The sequence below is a fragment of the Trichoderma gamsii genome (assembly GCF_001481775.2).
Source record: "Trichoderma gamsii strain T6085 chromosome Unknown Scaffold_51.2, whole genome shotgun sequence".
Taxonomy (NCBI): Eukaryota; Fungi; Ascomycota; class Sordariomycetes; order Hypocreales; family Hypocreaceae; genus Trichoderma; species Trichoderma gamsii.
Genome location: NW_020171388.1, coordinates 63,924 through 80,695, shown reverse-complemented (window position 1 = coordinate 80,695; position 16,772 = coordinate 63,924). Strand labels below are relative to the sequence as shown.

Sequence of the window (16,772 nt, the reverse complement as noted above, 5' to 3'; positions counted from 1 at the left end):
TTTTGTCTTCTCTATGAAATGAGGTCTTTAGTCGCATGTAAAATCAGTCGTTGGTCCTAAGATTGGATGATGCATCAAATAAGATTTGGAAATCGGACCAACATTAACTTGATGGATGAAATTGTAGTAAAGGAGGGAAGTGAAAAGGAGGCACGTGCCTCTGCCAGATTGAAGCCTTCTGTCTTTTTTGTTTTTTTTGGACCCTACGTGTTGTCAAAAAAGAAGTGTGATGTAGGCCATGTTTGTGTAAAAGAAGCGAGTTCAGAATTAGAGAGCTAGGCATTGGTCGAAAGAGTAATGTCTTCTCATATCTCTGCATAGCATCGCTGTCTGTACTCAATCCAGCTAAAGCTCATACCACGAGTTCATCTAGAGGTCATCTCATACGTACCAACCCACATCACAACTACACATCACGGGAAGCAAGCTATGTGAATCTTGAATCTTATCTTCATATCCGTGACACTATATATATATATATATACCTGGCCAACACATAATCGTTCCATAAACATCTCATTCTCCTCACGGGACATGCACAGTCTTCCTGTCGTCGTAACCCTGAGTCATGCGGCTGCCGTCCAACGCTTTTTTCGTTGCCCAACCAGCTTCACATTCCTTCAGTCGCAGTTCCATCACATACCGCGGGACAACAAGGTAAAAAAGGGGGGGAAGGAAAAAAAAAAAAAGTAGTAGTAAAGTACAAATCAAGCATTGGCCCAGTCCCGCCAGATCTTGCATGGAACAGAGTTCATCTATGATCCATTCAAGTCTAGACTGGATGGTGGCTTATCACCTGTCGCAGCACAAAGTCAAAGTACAACCAGGTATAGTAAGGCCAACGCCTTTTCGTATGTGAATGATATATACAAGTTAAATGTGGGATGCTGACATCAGCTTTATGTAGAAAATAAAAGGAAAATGCTCGACATGGCGGCAAGAAGAAGTGAAGGAGGAGTTAACATAAAGACAGAGACAAAAATAAACAAGGCAAGAGAGGAGTCAATCAAAAAATTCACATCCTCAATTGTCAGATATGGGCTCGAGCTTACGCCAAAGAGCCTTATCCAGTTTAGAGATACTTCTCAAAAACGCCCCGGTCCCCTTTCTAGTACCCAGATGTGGCTTAAATTCGCGCGCGCAAGGCCAATATGCCTTACCGAAAAAGAGATTTCGGCTCGGCATCAGTGGCTACATTAATAGGCTTGGCCGGGAACCGGCTTCCTCTCAATGGGACTGGCTGCTGATCCCACCGCCGGTGGGTCTGTTGGCGATGTTGGGTTTGAATTTGGGTTCAAAGGGCTAGACGCAGTAGGACTGCTCAGTTGTTGGTTCATCACACTGGGGGTCTGAGGCCGGCTGGTGGGAGGTCCCTGGTGCTTGGGTCCGGGGCTCATTGGACGACCCATCGGAGACTGAGGTCGACCTGCGCCATTGCGATTCATCATCGGACCGGCGGGTGAGGCGGGACGTGATCCAGGGCCAGCTATCATTCTCGGGGCACCGTTAGGAGGAAACTTGCCTTGCGGTGTCATCGGGCGCTGGCTTTGAGGAGTCATTGGTCGCTGGCCGGTAGGAGAGTTGGCTCCTCTAGGAGGACCTGCTAGCTGGCCAGGAGGAGGTCCCTGGGGAGGTCGGGGCTTGACTGGCCGTGTAGACAAGCATGTGCGAGGAACAACACCCTGCTGGGACCTATCCATACGGATGACAAGCGCCTGAATTCACACTCAAGTTAGCAAGCGTCACTAGAATATAACTGAAGATCTCAATTCTCATTAGGATTCAAGTACTCACCCATCCATCGTCGTACTCGTGAAGAAGTCGTATTAAATCACCGGCCTTCAGTCCCACCTCATCATCGAGAGTGGGCTTGAAGTCAAGCTGGACGCGGTGGACAGTAGAGTTGGCAGGGCCGCCTGCAGCAGCGATAGCAGCAGCGCTCTGGGATGGCTGGGGCGTGGTTGCAGAGCCAGTGGCGGGTGTTGACACGCTGAACTCGGTGCCGGCAGGGCTTGGAGGGACTGTGTCAAGCGTATTGACAGTCAGATCAACATTGTTAGGGTTGCGGTTTCGCATCGATTGCTTGCGAGCCAGCGTTGAGGCTCCAGTAACAGCACCAGCAGCCCCGGCAGCAATGGCAGAGGCGGCAACGGCAGTAGCAGCAACAGCCTCTTCGGCATGTGGAATCTCAGAGATGGACGCACTGTCGCTCACAGACATCTCAGACGGCGTATAAGGCGTATAAGTGGCACGAGGGCTTGCATCCTCGTGAATGGGGGAGGGAACACGCTCGGCTTGTTGACCAAAGGGGTTAGCAGGGTGATCGCTCTGGCTGGTGTTGGGACGATCTGCGGCATCACCAGTAACGGCGACACCAACGGCACCACCAGTAGCAGCCGCGGCAGCTTGCTTCTCAAGACTCCAAGTGGGCAGGAACTGGGAAACGGGTCTGACGCTAATGCGCGGCGCATTCGGGTTTGTGCGGACAGGCATGTCGTCAATAGGTTCTGGGGACATGGCTGGAGACATTGGTGGTGACACTGGTGGCGAGACTGCAATGACTGGTGTTATGGCCCGCGGCTGGACCGGTGGTGGAGGGGCTGGTTGAACCTTTTCGTTGTCATTCATAAGCTGCTCGGTCTGAGCTTGCTTTCTGCGGCGGCTGACGAGGAAGAAGACAAGCAGTCCAATGACGAAGACGCCACCGAGCACTCCAATGGCGATTCCAGCCTTAGCTCCAGCGCTCGTGCCAGAGCTGGCCGCACTGACGCTGCTCGGGGTTGACGATACTGATGCCGCATCGATGGTGGGAGAGGCAGCGCCTGAGTGAGCTCGATTACCATCAACAGCCTGCGTTGGTGAGCCGGTAGCCTTGGCAAGGACCGTTTGGGACTCGGATTGAGTTTGCTGGGGAGAATGAATGGCAGTCGGCTCGGCGGAACTTGTCTTTTGTGCCGGAGGCGTCTGTTGCTGCTGACTGGGAGTGTTCTTTGGCGTCTCCTTTGGCGTCTCCTTTGCTGGTGTCGGGGTGTCCTTTGGCGGTTCTTTAGATTGCGCATCAGGCTTCGGGCTGGGCTTTGGAGCCTCTGTCGGAACGCTTTGGCCTTGGTGCATAGTCACGTAGCCGCCGATGGGACCAGAAAAGGTTGCTGACATGGTCTTGTAGACAATTTGAACTACAGTGGCTTGATCTGGAAGAGAGTTAGCATGTGAACTAATGTCTACAGATGACCCGGTTGCCGTCCAGGCTGATGCAGCAAATACCTTTGGTATCTGAGTTCTTGTCCCCATTTCCATTCCCCTTCTTTTCAACACCATTATCATCATTATTACCATCATCAAAGGGGTTTTTTTCGTGGACAATGTCGTCAATGTCGTCGAGAATATCTCGACGACGGTGCTGGTGGAGGTGCCTATGTGAGATGGGCATCTTGTCGAAAGTGTGACGTTACACACAGCCGAAGTGGATTCCAAGTATCGATGTGAGGGAAAACAAAAAGAGAAAAGGTTGACGTTACAGAGCAACGGAAGCTGTGATGCGTTGCCTGAGCCTCGGGATATATTGGCAGCTGAGTTCCACAGTCAAAGAGGCTGGGGAAAGTCTCCGACTGGAATGGAGATTAAAGTAGAGGGAGAAAGAATGAGACGACTATTGAGTCTGGGAGCGTTTCCGTCGACGGCGGGGAGCGACAAATGTCTCAAACCTTGTCCTTTCCTTGTGCTGGGACACGTAAAAGACGACCGCGCAGCTGGATTCGAGAGCTGTCAAGACAGGCTAACAATACCAGATCGTGGCACTTTAAAATGTTCCAGATAAATGGCGATGCAAACAGCAAAGTGCGTAAAAAACACGTGAAGGAGCGAATAATGCACTCGAGCAATGCGCGCAATATCAGAAGGGATTGTCGGGGAATCGGCGGTGACTCGATTTCAAAAGAATGAATGAGTTCGCAAAGCGAGCAAATCAACGAATGAATGAATGGACGGACCGAAGCGCAGCGGCTGGACTGGCGCAGATGTCCCGACTCCAACGATCGCGAGGCGACGATGTTGTCGTTTCTTCAGTGAGGCAGCGCACGATGGACGGCGGTGGTGAGGAAGAGAGGATCGGAGGGAAGAGGCGAAAAGAGGCGAGCGAGAGAGATACCGGGGAACGCGGCCCTAGTCCAGCGTCGGGGAGCTGGGGCTGGGCGAGCTAGTAGCCGGAGGGACCTGCAGGTGCCTGCAACTGCAAGACAGGGCTAGGCTCTCTGTGTCTGTCTCTGTCTGGCCAAGCGCCCAACAGCGCTCTGGACGCAGAGCTGCAGCTAGCTGAGGCACTGCAATATTAGGCGGTGGAGTGCCGTCATGTCATCAATTAGGAGGTTGAGGCAAACGCCTGTTCGTGCCTAGACAGTGGTGGTAGTACTACTAGTAGTAGCTGTGATGAAGAACGATGCTATTTCCAAGCTGATGCATCGCCACTGCTAGCCAGGACGACTACTGGCTGCTAGAGCTAGAGCTCGAACTCCCACTGGTCGAGCACCGCAGCCCAAGCAGCGCAATTGGCGCTTGTGCAGCCCAATCCCCTGCCTCAAGCGACGAGACTGCACCAAACCGCACCCAAAAGTGCTGCCCGTAATATGAGGATCAGCGCCGCTGTCGACCAAACAAGCCACCAGAGCCAGACCCCAGTCCAGTCCAGTCCAGTCCAGTCCAATCGACTAAAGAGCAGGAAAAAGGCTGCTCCAAGGATCCGCAGCCAGGAACAGAGGGGCTCCAGCAGTCAGGGACAGCGGCGCTGCCATTGGCTGCCGGGGCCTGGCGGGAGGGAAGCGCTACGCTAATCCAGGAACCGTCTCCAGCGACGGCCAGAAGAGGATGCGGTCATTGGCCCGTGCGAGGCGCTGCTGCGAGCTCTTTTTTTAGCTCCGTCACCTTTGAGATGGATCCTTGTCAAACAAAATACGAGCGAGTAAAAACAAAACAAAGCAGCAAGCTAAGAAGCCAATTGCTGTCCAGAGTAAGGTGGCTCTTTTTCCTTTTAGGGACAAGCCGCACTACCAGCTACTATCGATACGACGGCCCTTGTCGTCCCTGGCACTGGCTAATTTCCTTTCCAACATCCCGCCCACATCCACGACGGGACCATCGGATCAGCATCGTGGCATCGCGGAATCGAAAGCGTCGTCAGCGCTTATCACATTTCTATATACGACCAATCGCGTATACCAGTTAGCTGAGGATATAGTACAGTCAGCATCGAACAATGAGTACGTCGACAGCTGTTGAAGCGCGCACATTTCTCAATGTAGCAATACGTTTGTCGTACAGTAACCATCACAGAGCTCCTATCAGCTCCTCGGATCCGCCTGACAGCTAGTGACTCCAACCAATATAGCCGTATTCACGAGAGACACACACTAACCCGATGATGCCACACCAGTACGAAGTTTGGATATCTCCGTCGTCGCCTTTATCCGGCAAGACAAGTAAAATACGGCCCCCAAAAGCACACGAAGCTCAGCTCAGCTTGGCTCGGCTCCCCGAGACATTCAAATTTTCTTGTTTTATTCCGAGTTACCCCTACAGTACAGTGACTTGATTTGCGCCACAAAGACTCCTCTTCAAGTCGGTGGCTTCAATCGATACCATGACCGCTTCGTATAAACGCGCTATCCATCGCAACCCCGGCAAAAGGGCTAGCCAGGGGTCATGAAACAACCCCCTTGGATCTTGGCAATGCAAACTGATGATATTTCACCTCTTGGTAAAGCGTCATTGTGCAGGGCCTCTGACCCTGGCTAACAAGCAGCGTCGCATTCAGAGCCAGATTTTAAAAATAAAATACTAAGAAAAAGGGCTTCTTCCGGGCCGTCTCTTCCAGAAAAGAGGAACTCTCCGCGATGAGAGAAGAAGCTCTAAGAATCTTGGGCTGGATTCCACGCGATGCCCAAAGTGGGCTTTTCCTCCTCACTGCGGCGGCTAGAAATCTAGTGCTACAGCCGATAAGATCCTCTCTTCTGTATAGCAATTACAGGTGTCACAGCATCCATGAACCTCCCATCAATCTCGTTTATCATGGGTTCTGTTTCTGCAGCCTCTTAGTCAGCGGGGCAGATCGAACGACCGTAGAGGGACCGTGCAATCCCAAGGATCCCAAAGTTTGCTCATGTAGTCCACCGTGCTCGAATCGCGGAGAGGGCCGGCCCCGAAAGCTTACGCCGGCTTGCTTGTTGTTTGTGTGACGACAAAGTGCTAGCAGGGTTCCAATCAGCTGCGAAAGCCTCTTCGTTTCAATTATGTGAAGGAACAAAACAATTTCTTGTGCCGGGCTCCCTCCCTCTCCAATTGAGTGTCAAAGCTCCCCCTAAAAAAGAGAAACTTGTTAATTCTTAGCTATCTCGGGGCATGGGAAATCAGCTATTATGCTCCTCGCCCGCAAGTACTCGTATCTTAGACTCAGTCATGGTGTGATGGCCTTCTCTCGTTCGCGGATAGCACACCCATCTACTGAATGTATCAATATTCCGCTGCGGTCAAGACCGTTTTTATTACTATGAAGAAAATAATAAAGACGATCCAAGGCCGTCAAAAACGCTACAACACAAGGGGGGAGCTGGCCTCGTACTCAGCCATGGACCATTTATCCGCCACCTCAGCTAGTAGGGAAAAGGAGCGTCACAAACTATTGCTTTCCAAACGAAGTCTTTATTCTTCAAAAAGGATGGCAGACAAACCCCAAAAGGGGGCTTCGTCAATACTCGCAGATGGCTTAAACCATCACCACGTTAAATGTGATATACACACGCTGTAAATCATCGTAAATTCTTACATTCTCTCTCTCTTTTCTCTTTCTACTGTATCTATAGATATCTTGGTGCGCATAATGTACATACGTGTATAAAGAAACCCGCCCTGAACGAATTCACGTTCTGCCACCCCCGTATATCTAGTCCAAAAAAAGACATCTAGGCAAAAGAAAACGCTCTGGGTATAGGAAAAAAACAAAGCAGCAAATTATACAAGTACCATCTCTCATATTCGTAAACCATCTCTTCCTTCTTTTCTTTTCTTTCCTTCTTCGGTCACAATCACATAGAGTCCTCCATCTGTCGACTCCTCGTCTTCGTCCAGCTATCCTTATCCTCTTTACCACCCTTATTCTCCAATCCAAGTCCCTTCTCAACCCATTCTTTACTCTCCATGTGACTCAGACGACTCAACGCTCTAGCAAAAGCAAAGGCCTCTTCCTCACCAGCAAAGAGGTTGGAGTTTTTCAATTTGTCGACATTCTCTGACAGATTCTCCATCACGCTCTGTGTAGCGTCCTTGGAGGGTTTAGCAGCAGACGGATTCGTCTGGAGCAGCGTCTCCGCAATCTCATCGCGCGAAACGAAGAGTTCTCCAAGCGGCTTCTCCGTCGTAAGGACGAGTTTGGCATTGCCCTCGTAAACAGCATCGATAAAGGTAATAAAGCGACGCGCGAGATCTCTTTCGCGAATCGTCATGCCGGGTACCTCCGTCACGATGAAGGCATCGTACTTGCGCACCAGCTCGAGGTAGTCGGCCGCCGACTTTGGCTTCTTGATAAGCTCGTCAAACGTGAACCACGCGCACCTCCCGCTGACGCGCGGCACAAATATGTCTCGTCCCCAGACTCTCTGCGTCTCGGACCGCGGCGCAAAGTTCTCCGAGTCGCCCAGGAAGCGGAACCATTTCTCGGCGTGGGACTCTGCGTGCTGGTCGAGGGCGGTGTGGTAGACGCCTGAGGGTGGTCGGGGGATCTTGCGGTAGTCTGTGGGTGAGTCGAGGTTGATGACGTGGAGGCGGTTCTTGAGGAGCTTGATTGCTGGGATGAATGATTCTCGCTGGATTCCGTTTTTATATAGGTCGTCTGGGTGGCGGTTCGAAGTCGTCACCAGGACCACGCCATGAGACATGAGGCATTCTAGCAGCCTTAATGCCCAATTAGCCTTGATATTACAAACTTATATCACTAGCATAATCCAGACAAAGAAACACTTACCTCCGCAGAATCATAGCATCCGCCACGTCAGTACACTGAAACTCGTCAAAACAAAGCACGTTGCCCTGCTCTGCAATATCCGCCGCAACAAATGGCACAGCATCAACATCGCTTCCGTGCTGAATCTTCATCTTATGTAGCCTCTTGTGAACGTCCTGCATGAAGTTGTGAAAGTGTATCCTCGTCTTGGTCTTCACCGAAGGTGGGAGGGTATCGTAGAATAGATCCATGAGCATTGTCTTGCCGCTGCCCACATCGCCAAACAGGTATAGTCCTCGGGGTAGATTCTCGGGAATGTCCTTGATCGCTGCTTTTGCGCCGCCTCCATTACCAAAGAGTGATGAGAAGACGGATTTCTTCGCCGGCTTCAGGAGATCGAGGCTCGGATGGACGACGGGTGGCGCGTGATAGTTGCGGAGCTCATTGTGAAGGTGCTGCAAGCTCTCGATGATGCCTATGCGTGCGCCAGTCAGTCAACCGTGGTCACCAGATATCGCTTCATATCAGACTCACCTCTTTGATGCTCGTCGTTGCGCAAAATTCCAGCATCCACCCGCCGGTCGTACTCCTCCAACGGCCCCAAGCCGCCTATCGCACGGTCCGAAACGGTCGCCAAAGCCCTCGTCGTCGCAGGGAACGGTCGCCATATCGTCGTCGTCTGTGTCGCCCTCAATCCTGCAGCTCGCACAGCCACCCGTTGAGCCGACTGCACCCGAAACGACCTGGAAAACTGCCGGCTCCAGGCACAAGAAGCCGAGGATCTTAATCGGCTCAACGGCCTGCTGGCCACGGCACCGCCTCGCATGTTGTTAGATTTCGCGGCACGCTGATCTTTTTATCCCAGGCAAAAAAAGAGGAAGAGATTGGGAGAGGGAGAGCAAGAAAGAGGCCCGTCTGCGCTTCGGGGGGCCAATATTATAAGCTCAGGGTCCAAACAAATGTTATGATGTAGCAAGTTTTGGTGGCGGTGCGGCTCAGACGGCATGACGGCCATGTGCGGGTCAATTCCGAACTACCGAGCAGATTTCGGAGAGCGGCCGGCGGGTTACACAAGCAATGGGCTGATTTTTTCGACAAGACGAAATGGGTAATTAGCCGCTGTTTAGGCGCTGGTTCCGGTGCGCGGTGACGTTGCTTGTGTAACTGAAGCCAAATCTAGAGAGAAAGGGAGCTTTTTGCATTTATATTGCTGGGCAGCTGCTAAGATGGAGAGGAAGTGCTTTTCATTAAGTTCCAGTTTAAGCTTGCGCCCCTATTTTGGGCTGAAAATTGTATCTTTATAGGTTTTTTTTTTTTTCTCTCCTCTTTCTCAAGCGCCACAAGCTGGCCAAACCAGTTTAATCACTGCCCTGGCAGGTGGATTTGCTGCTTGTATAAGTGGGATACAAAATAGCAATAGGTACCGTACCATAGAGCATCTCCAAGAATTGGATAATTCGCTTTCAAATAGCAGAATTATCGGGCACGATGTTCAAGCTTTCAGTATCGATATTCTGTTCTTAAGCTTCGCCTAAGGAATCTCATCTTACACGTTGCTTTGGAACGGGCAACTCGCTAACAGCAGCAAAATCAAACGCGTGACGCGAACGACTGCAAATTGACAACATCACCATCTCAAGCAGCCAAACAAGATGGCATGGTTTTTGCTCCGATCCTCCCCAGGGTATAGTAATACCATGTAATGGTAGGGCCCAATAGGACCGAGTACACTCTACTTTACAGAAACTCTAAATAGAGCCTAAACGCCAGCCAACAGGATCACCGTCAGCATACTCTTACTCCCAGGTAGAGATAGCTCCCTTCCCATCTTCTCCACCATGTAATCATACAAGTTACTAATCTTCATATAGCGATTTAGTCAGCTAATCTATTTTCACCGTCATCAATACGGGCACGCTAAGCTGTCAATCGGTAGCTTCACGCGAGGAGCAAATTCCATCCATCTTCTCTCATACAAGCTCAGTCGCCCTGGGTATATCAACTCTTGTGCCCTATCCAGAGGTACACATCGCGCAGATACAGAACCTGTCCGTCTAGGTTACAAGCAAACGAGTAAAATTTCAATACAGTATTTCTCTTCATCCATCGTCCGCTCTGTTCAGCAGCTACCGACGCCAAACAACTCTCACAGCTTTGCTTCTGATCCGATAATACGTTTTGACTTTCCCTTTGCCAAAAAAAAATGAATGGGGGAAACGTATTAGAAACGAGATGGTTCCATTGTATTTATCAATCCGATTTTGGAATCGCGAGCCAAGTATTCATCTATTAACCTTGATGCCAAGCAAGATCGTAGAGGACGTGTAGCATCTTGTAGGGATCCATGAATCGGTCGTCATTCTGCGTTGAGATTTAATTTAGAGATTGTAGTTTTCGTCCTGTAAAGTGTTGGACGTGTCGTTGATACTAAACTGTCAACACTGTAATGATGCTGCGCCTACCGAGGAGGCAGTGTATCTCGCATTAGCCGCTTAAAATTCCCGGTCGTTGGCCTGGGATTGTCTCTTGCGATTACGCGATATGGCGCGTATCGTGACCAGGGAGGTATAAGCTGCCCGCCCGACACATCCGGCAACCTCGTTACAAAGTGTCTCATGTGAGTACCAATTCCAATAGAAAATCTCTCGACCGATCGAATATGCAAAGTTTTCTGCAATCGTCGGAGAACTTTGAATCGTCTCGTAAACTTGACCGTTAAATCTTTGATAAATCGTTCGTGTGTAGCTCATATTTTTTGGGTGTGTGTGTAGGTGTGTGTGTGTATGTGTGTTAATCACGTCAATAATAGTCGGGTCCCTGGGGAGGCGGTGGTGGAGGAGGAGGCTGAGGAGGAAAGTCGCGGCCTGAAGGATTGTGATAAGGATTTATGGAAAGGTAGCTCATGCCTGCAGTGTTATCTCCGCCTGCTGGAGTCGTCCCGCCATGTTGAGAGACGTCGCCAAGCAGCGAGCTTGGAGGATTGAGAGCTTGGAAGGAAGATTGCCTCAGAGATGCCGCGGGCCCTTCCGTGAATGCTGGCGAGGCGTAAGGATGCGATACAGGCGTCACTACCTGGGGATGCCCAAACGACGACATTGCTACCTGCTGAGGATCCCAGGACGCTGCGCTGGGCGTCGATAGACTCGCCGTTGGCATTTCCCTAGTCACCTGGCTAGGCAGTGGAAAGGGAACTCCAGAGTCCAACGATACGGGCCTTCGAGGAGTAATGACCTGTTGAAGCGCCTGAACATGATCACCAGTGCTGAACCGGTGTCCTGAACTGGGGTCCGCCGATCCGCCCTGCTGCAAAAGGAACTGAGTAATGTATTCGTCTTGGAAGCCGTGCTTGTGAAGAAGCTCTCGGAGCTGTCTGTTCTCTTCGGCCACACGCCTGGCTGCAAGTTGGACCTCGGAACTCGCAGAAACCCCCTCGAGCTCAAAGTTTCTAAGTCGTTGCTCAAGCTCGGCGATGTACTCCCTCCTCCGAGCTCGAGATCTTCTCTGGTTGTCTCGGATGCGAGCGAGGTTGGCTTTTTGCTGCCGGAGAGGAAAGAGGAGAAGGCGTAAGTCGGACACTGTTCTCCAACTGCGGGAGGGGAATGGGGTAAAGATGATACACGGGAGGAACCACTTACTGCAGGAGTTGACATTTAGGGCCCGGTGTGATTTGGCCGCATAAATAGCGACCTATCGCTCGACTCCGGAAGAAGGTTGCTGAAGGTGCAGGGCGCAAGGGGAGACGCAGCGCGGTGGTTGGCGCAAGTGATATGCAGTGCTGACAGCGGGCTTTTTTTTCAGTGGCATATAGCAAAGGAATCGATGCTGGATGGTCTGAAGAAGCTGTCTCGCCAAGCAAGACGGTGATTTCCATATGCCAAAAGCAGCCACAACAGTCATGACCGTATGGGGGGGTTTTTGGGTAATATACAAGGTTAACAGAGGACGGGCCCAAAAGAGGAGCAAAAGGTGATAAGAGAAACGGTATTTGAAAGAGGTCAGCAAGATCCACTAGAGAGTCGCGGCCCTAGACGGCGACAAGAGAAAGAGACGCAAGAAACGGGTCCCCTTCTTCTAAGTCGTCCAAGAGAAAATGGATCGAAGATATTTCGTATCTCCCAACGACGCGAGGCAGAGCTGACAAGAGTTGGCGGCCGAGGAGGAAAGGCGAGCAGAGGGCATTTGCTTCTCTCTCTTTTTTTTTTTCTCTCACACCAACGCTCTCTCTCTCTCTCTCTCTCTATGTCTCTTTCCTCACCCTCTCTTGAAGGTGAAAAAGAAGAGCTATCCAGCAATAAGCGGGGATGAGAGAAGGAAACACGACATGACCCAGGCGCACACGCACACGAGAGTCCCTGGCTCAATATAGGGATGAGAAGGTAATTTAGGGACCCAGGCAGCTTATATTAGGCGGGAGATCGGTAGATGTACTTGGCAAGTCTGCAATACAAGAACTGCTCTCAGTTCCCTACCCTAGGTTTAGGTCTAATAACGTATGGATGCCATGTTGGACACCAAGGGAAGCGCGCTAAGGCTAAGGAAGAGAGCAGCATGTGTGGGCGCCAGACGGCCCCAGATAGCAAGCAAGCAATGAGGTCCAGCCTCCACAAAGATTTCGTACTAAGTTAGCCCGCCCACGTTTATTCGTTATCCATGGATGGGTTTGGGAGCTGGGGCGAGATGCGCCACTCACGGGTCGACGAAGCCGCCCAAGCCTGCGAAGCGTGTGCAAGCCACCTCGGCGAGTAGCTATATCATCGCCGCCAGGTCGTTGAGTTTTGCAGCCACGCCTCTCGAGCCACGCGTAAATGGCAAAGGAGATTAGTATTCAGCCACGATAGGGCTACAGGCACAAGTAGAAGTGAGCACCGGAAGAGAGAGAAAACGTCGCCTAGGCGCTGGCAAGATCACCCGGGCTCGTCAACCCAGTGCCCGATTGTGGGCGCTTTGGGCGGGTCTCTCGAGCCCGGGATTTAATATGTGAAGGTGCGTCTTTATACAGCATGTGTGTGCGTGCAAGGCCGCCAGTAAGAAGCTCTAAAGTAGATTGGCATTCTTGCCAAGTTCCATGTGCCCGGCAAAGCTGCTGTGGCCGTTGCCAGCCTCCCCTGCTCGCAATAGGCATGCGTGGGCATGCGAAATACGGCGTAATATCAGCATCCAAGACCAAGAGCATGTACTTGCTCTGCGGAGAACGCGCGCTGGGGGGCGGACGGAAGCTGTAGCTGCGGTTCGTTCGGACAGATTGACAGGGCCGCCTCTAACGCGCACAGTACAGGACGGGCAGCAGAGCTCCGTACATACGCGGACATCTTGGACGCTCTCGAGTGTGACAGCATGACGGAGCGTGCGCCGCAGCGCAGCAAAGGTCGATCATGAGACAGAATCCCTTGCTTTTTCCGCTGGAGCCACACTACCGGGACGCTGGGACTGACAAGTGGTGCGCCAGCGCCGTTATGGCGGGGCAAGAGGCTGCTTAGCCCTAGCGACGCCATCTTTTTTTTCTCTCTCATGCTGTGAAGGTGAGGGAGAGGCCGTGCCGTCAGAGGGATTTTGTCTTTTGCGTTCGCTGGTGCCCGCGCGCTTGCATGCACGTCTGGGCCACCTCTACGGAGCCCTCCGAGGCGTGCGCAGCGTCTTCGATTCGCAGGTTCCGCGGTCCGGCCTTTGAGATTTGCGCTGTATCAGCATCCGTGCCTGCACCCGCGCCTGGCCTCATACCTGCCAAGTACATGCGCGAGCCGGGGTGCGTTCCGACAGACAGTGCAGATTCCCAAAATCTACTCTGGAGCCCCCGGTCGTTTTGGCGGTTTTGCCATGTGGTTTTGGCGACATGGTCCAGGGTGCAGTAAAATGAACTGGCGTTTGTTGTATGAGAGAAAAGAGAGCAGCGAGAGGCCTGGCAGATTAGAGGGGGAGCCAAAGAGCGCCACTCATCAGTAGTTAGATTTGCCTGTTTCCGAGGAAGGAGCACCCCCCGGCTGCGAATATTAAACCGCAGGTAGGGCAGGCTCGATGCGACTACAGTACCAACTGGTATACCGCGCAGCGCAGCCTGGCCCGAAGCCTGTTGGCAGGTACTCGATACTGCTGCCCGGCCGCTGCCACTGCTCCAGGTGCTGCCAACGTCGCAGCGCCGGTGGGGACAAGGCGCGGTTAGCTCTGCTGGAGTGCTGGAGGCCCCTCAACTCCACGTTGCCTCAGTCGCAGCACCTGGCTCCAAGCACGGAGTGCCCCATGGTCTGTGTACCCGGTACCTGCACGCCGACCGCCGGCCGAGTATCTCTCCCGGCCACTACCTTGCCGTAGGTTTTCACCTATTGAACCTTGCCCGTCTCCCCCAACCGCTGCCGAGCGCCTCGACGTGCCTGGAACTCGTTGCACCGGGTCACGAGGCTTGCCATGCTCGATACGGGATGCGCCTTTCAGCCCTTTCACCACCCTCAGGCTTGCATCGGCCGTAGCGCAAGATTGTGCTGAGAAAGTGTGTGTTGGCCCAGCTAGTTGAAACTGTTTTGCGCCCTGCATCTCACATTCCTCCGGCTGTCGCTCATCACATCAACCAACCGTTGCGCATTTCTTGCAGGAGAGGCAGATGGGGAGAAAGGTTGTTTTTTGCTTGCCTCTCTCTCTCCATGCGTCTCCTCTCTCTGCTTTGTCTCTCATCTTCAACCTCACACGATCTAGGTACGTCTTCTGTTTGTTCAGCTCAGCTCAGCTCCTCGCTGCTCTCCCCTCCACTCCCTTCATTTCTTTTCGTCTGCCTTCTCAGACCAAGATAATATACTCACGAGTGCCAGGTAGATTGACTCTTCATCTCGGCTCACCCCGGCCGTCTCCCCACGATGGGACGCTGACCCAACCTTGAGCTCAATCTCCCACCACAACCGCATGCCATGGGTGTGGTTCCGAGCGCCTCTAGCCTCACCAGGGTATCTCGTCGTGAAACGCGGCAGCGGATTTTTCTCCTCCTTCTCAATGGACGATGCAGATGTTATCTGGCGATTCTTGCGAAGCGCAATTTCTCTGGCGAGCCACGGCATCTATGGGTCCCAGCCCAGAGGCGCGTCATACAGCCGTATTACCTAACGTATGAAGAACGTACCGAGGTGTCGCAACAGACTGGTGATTGTACAAATGCCTTTCTGGGGATAAGGCCATCCCCAAACTTTCAGCCCACTTGGCTCCGGGTCTTGGCTCGGAAGACTGCCGTGTCGTGAAGTTACTAGGTATCTACCTACTACCTACTACTGATGCTGCTGAGTGTTTGCTTCAACCAGCTGCCGAGAACAAAACGTTCTTGTTTGCACACCCATCTATCTCATGATTGTCTAAGCCGCCGCCTCAACTACGTGTGCCGTCCAACTCTGCCGTAATAGAGTTCCTCTTTGTCTTCTTCGTGGTATTTACCAAGTACACTTTTTGTGCGATTTGCTGTCTAGAGCCTGGGCTGCGAAATGGCTGACAACCAATACAGAAAACAGTACGAACAGACGAGCCGCAAACTGGGCTGCCAGAGTGAGCAATTGGCCAAAAACGGAAATCAAAGCGACGCCCTTTTTTAGCGGCTGAAGGCTGATTACGTATGAGCTGAAGATGTCGGAAAAGCCAAAAACTTATATATGATCTGGAGGGCTCAGAGAGGCGAATCGACTCTAGGCGGCAGCCGATCTGGATCCAAAAGCTTAAAAGGCATCTTTACCAAGTTGAGCGTGCAATCCACGTGAATGGCCCTACGAGAGCCACACTAACGGGTCCGGATCGAGTGGCAGGAAAGGGCGTTTGACGCACATGCGCACGATGCATCTACCGATGCTCCAAACCACACGCTACCGAGTGCTACCACGGGAGACGTGCATCGCTCAAGCCCAGGACAACGCCTGGATGCGACCAGTTCGGCGACCAAGAGCCCGTCGGCGAGCGCCGGTGCCGGTGGCAAGGCGAAGCGGACCCAAATCTTCGGCTGAGTTCCACTAGGCACCGCGCAGAGGCGGCCGATACGCGGCCAGACTTGTTATTTCTCCGTGTACTACCTACTACCCTCGTAGGGCTGTCGCCTCAACTTGGCCGGAGTCTATAAAGATCTTGCCTAGACCTTTATGCTTCCCCTTTTCTCTCTTTTCCCCTTCTCCTAGGCCAGCCATCGCTCCGCCCATCGTACGATTATGATGTGTCCAAGCAGAGCGGCGAACCTGTTGTTTCTCAATGCCCAAAAACAGCCCAAGCTTGCTAAGGTAAGCATCGGGCAAGGCTGCGAGGGTAAGGAGTCGCACAGCCACATCAAAGATCGAAGCGGCCCTAGCGGCCAGCTACTAGCCTAGCATCTGATCCTTCAGATCATTGCGGCGACTTGCACAGAAAATTGCTATATTTGGCAACATACAATTTGATCACAAGGCCCGTTCTGTCAGCGGCAGACGAACTACTCAACTACTCACCAGCGCTATGCCGCGGCTCACTCGCCTGTGCTGACTCTGGTCAAGACGAGAAGAAGCAGGCACAGGCAAAAGTGCCAAGAAACGTGCCGTGGTTCCATTACTCAACTCCGTATTTGGACGCGGTGAAATGGATCCCCCTGCCGAGTGCCCAGACACGGCTCAGTTGCTCTGTACTTTGTATGAGCCAACAACCTCGGCGGCATGTCCGAGCTCCTTGTTTCGGTGAAATGTATCCCGGTTTCCTTTTTTTCTTCTCTCTCTTGAGGAGATACTGCATAATCGGGTCTGGCATGAGGTGATGATTAATTAACATCGTTCGAAGAGCGCGTGTAACACCTCATGCCACCGTA

At 52.3% G+C, this 16,772-nt stretch overlaps 4 protein-coding genes across 4 annotated transcripts; 1 reads left to right on the top strand and 3 right to left on the bottom strand.

Moving 5' to 3' along the window:
* Positions 1-1,196: 1,196 nt before the first annotated feature.
* On the bottom strand, positions 1,197-3,430 carry TGAM01_v209781 (hypothetical protein; the record flags this gene model as incomplete). Its single annotated transcript, XM_018808628.1, has 3 exons — positions 1,197-1,715; positions 1,795-3,191; positions 3,265-3,430. The coding sequence occupies 3 exons, from the start codon at positions 3,428-3,430 to the stop codon at positions 1,197-1,199; spliced, it is 2,082 nt and encodes a 693-aa protein (XP_018658169.1).
* Positions 3,431-7,073: 3,643 nt separating this feature from the next.
* TGAM01_v209780 (ATPase, AFG1 type) lies at positions 7,074-8,813 on the bottom strand (the record flags this gene model as incomplete). Its single annotated transcript, XM_018808629.1, has 3 exons — positions 7,074-7,938; positions 8,009-8,462; positions 8,522-8,813. 3 exons carry the CDS (start codon positions 8,811-8,813, stop codon positions 7,074-7,076), a joined length of 1,611 nt encoding a protein of 536 aa, XP_018658170.1.
* A 1,973-nt stretch (positions 8,814-10,786) lies between these two features.
* On the bottom strand, positions 10,787-11,637 carry TGAM01_v209779 (hypothetical protein; the record flags this gene model as incomplete). The annotated part of the gene is made up of 2 exons (XM_018808630.1): positions 10,787-11,524; positions 11,623-11,637. 2 exons carry the CDS (start codon positions 11,635-11,637, stop codon positions 10,787-10,789), a joined length of 753 nt encoding a protein of 250 aa, XP_018658171.1.
* A 1,935-nt stretch (positions 11,638-13,572) lies between these two features.
* TGAM01_v209778 (hypothetical protein) lies at positions 13,573-14,448 on the top strand (the record flags this gene model as incomplete). The annotated part of the gene is made up of 2 exons (XM_018808631.1): positions 13,573-13,730; positions 14,034-14,448. 2 exons carry the CDS (start codon positions 13,573-13,575, stop codon positions 14,446-14,448), a joined length of 573 nt encoding a protein of 190 aa, XP_018658172.1.
* Positions 14,449-16,772: the final 2,324 nt, after the last annotated feature.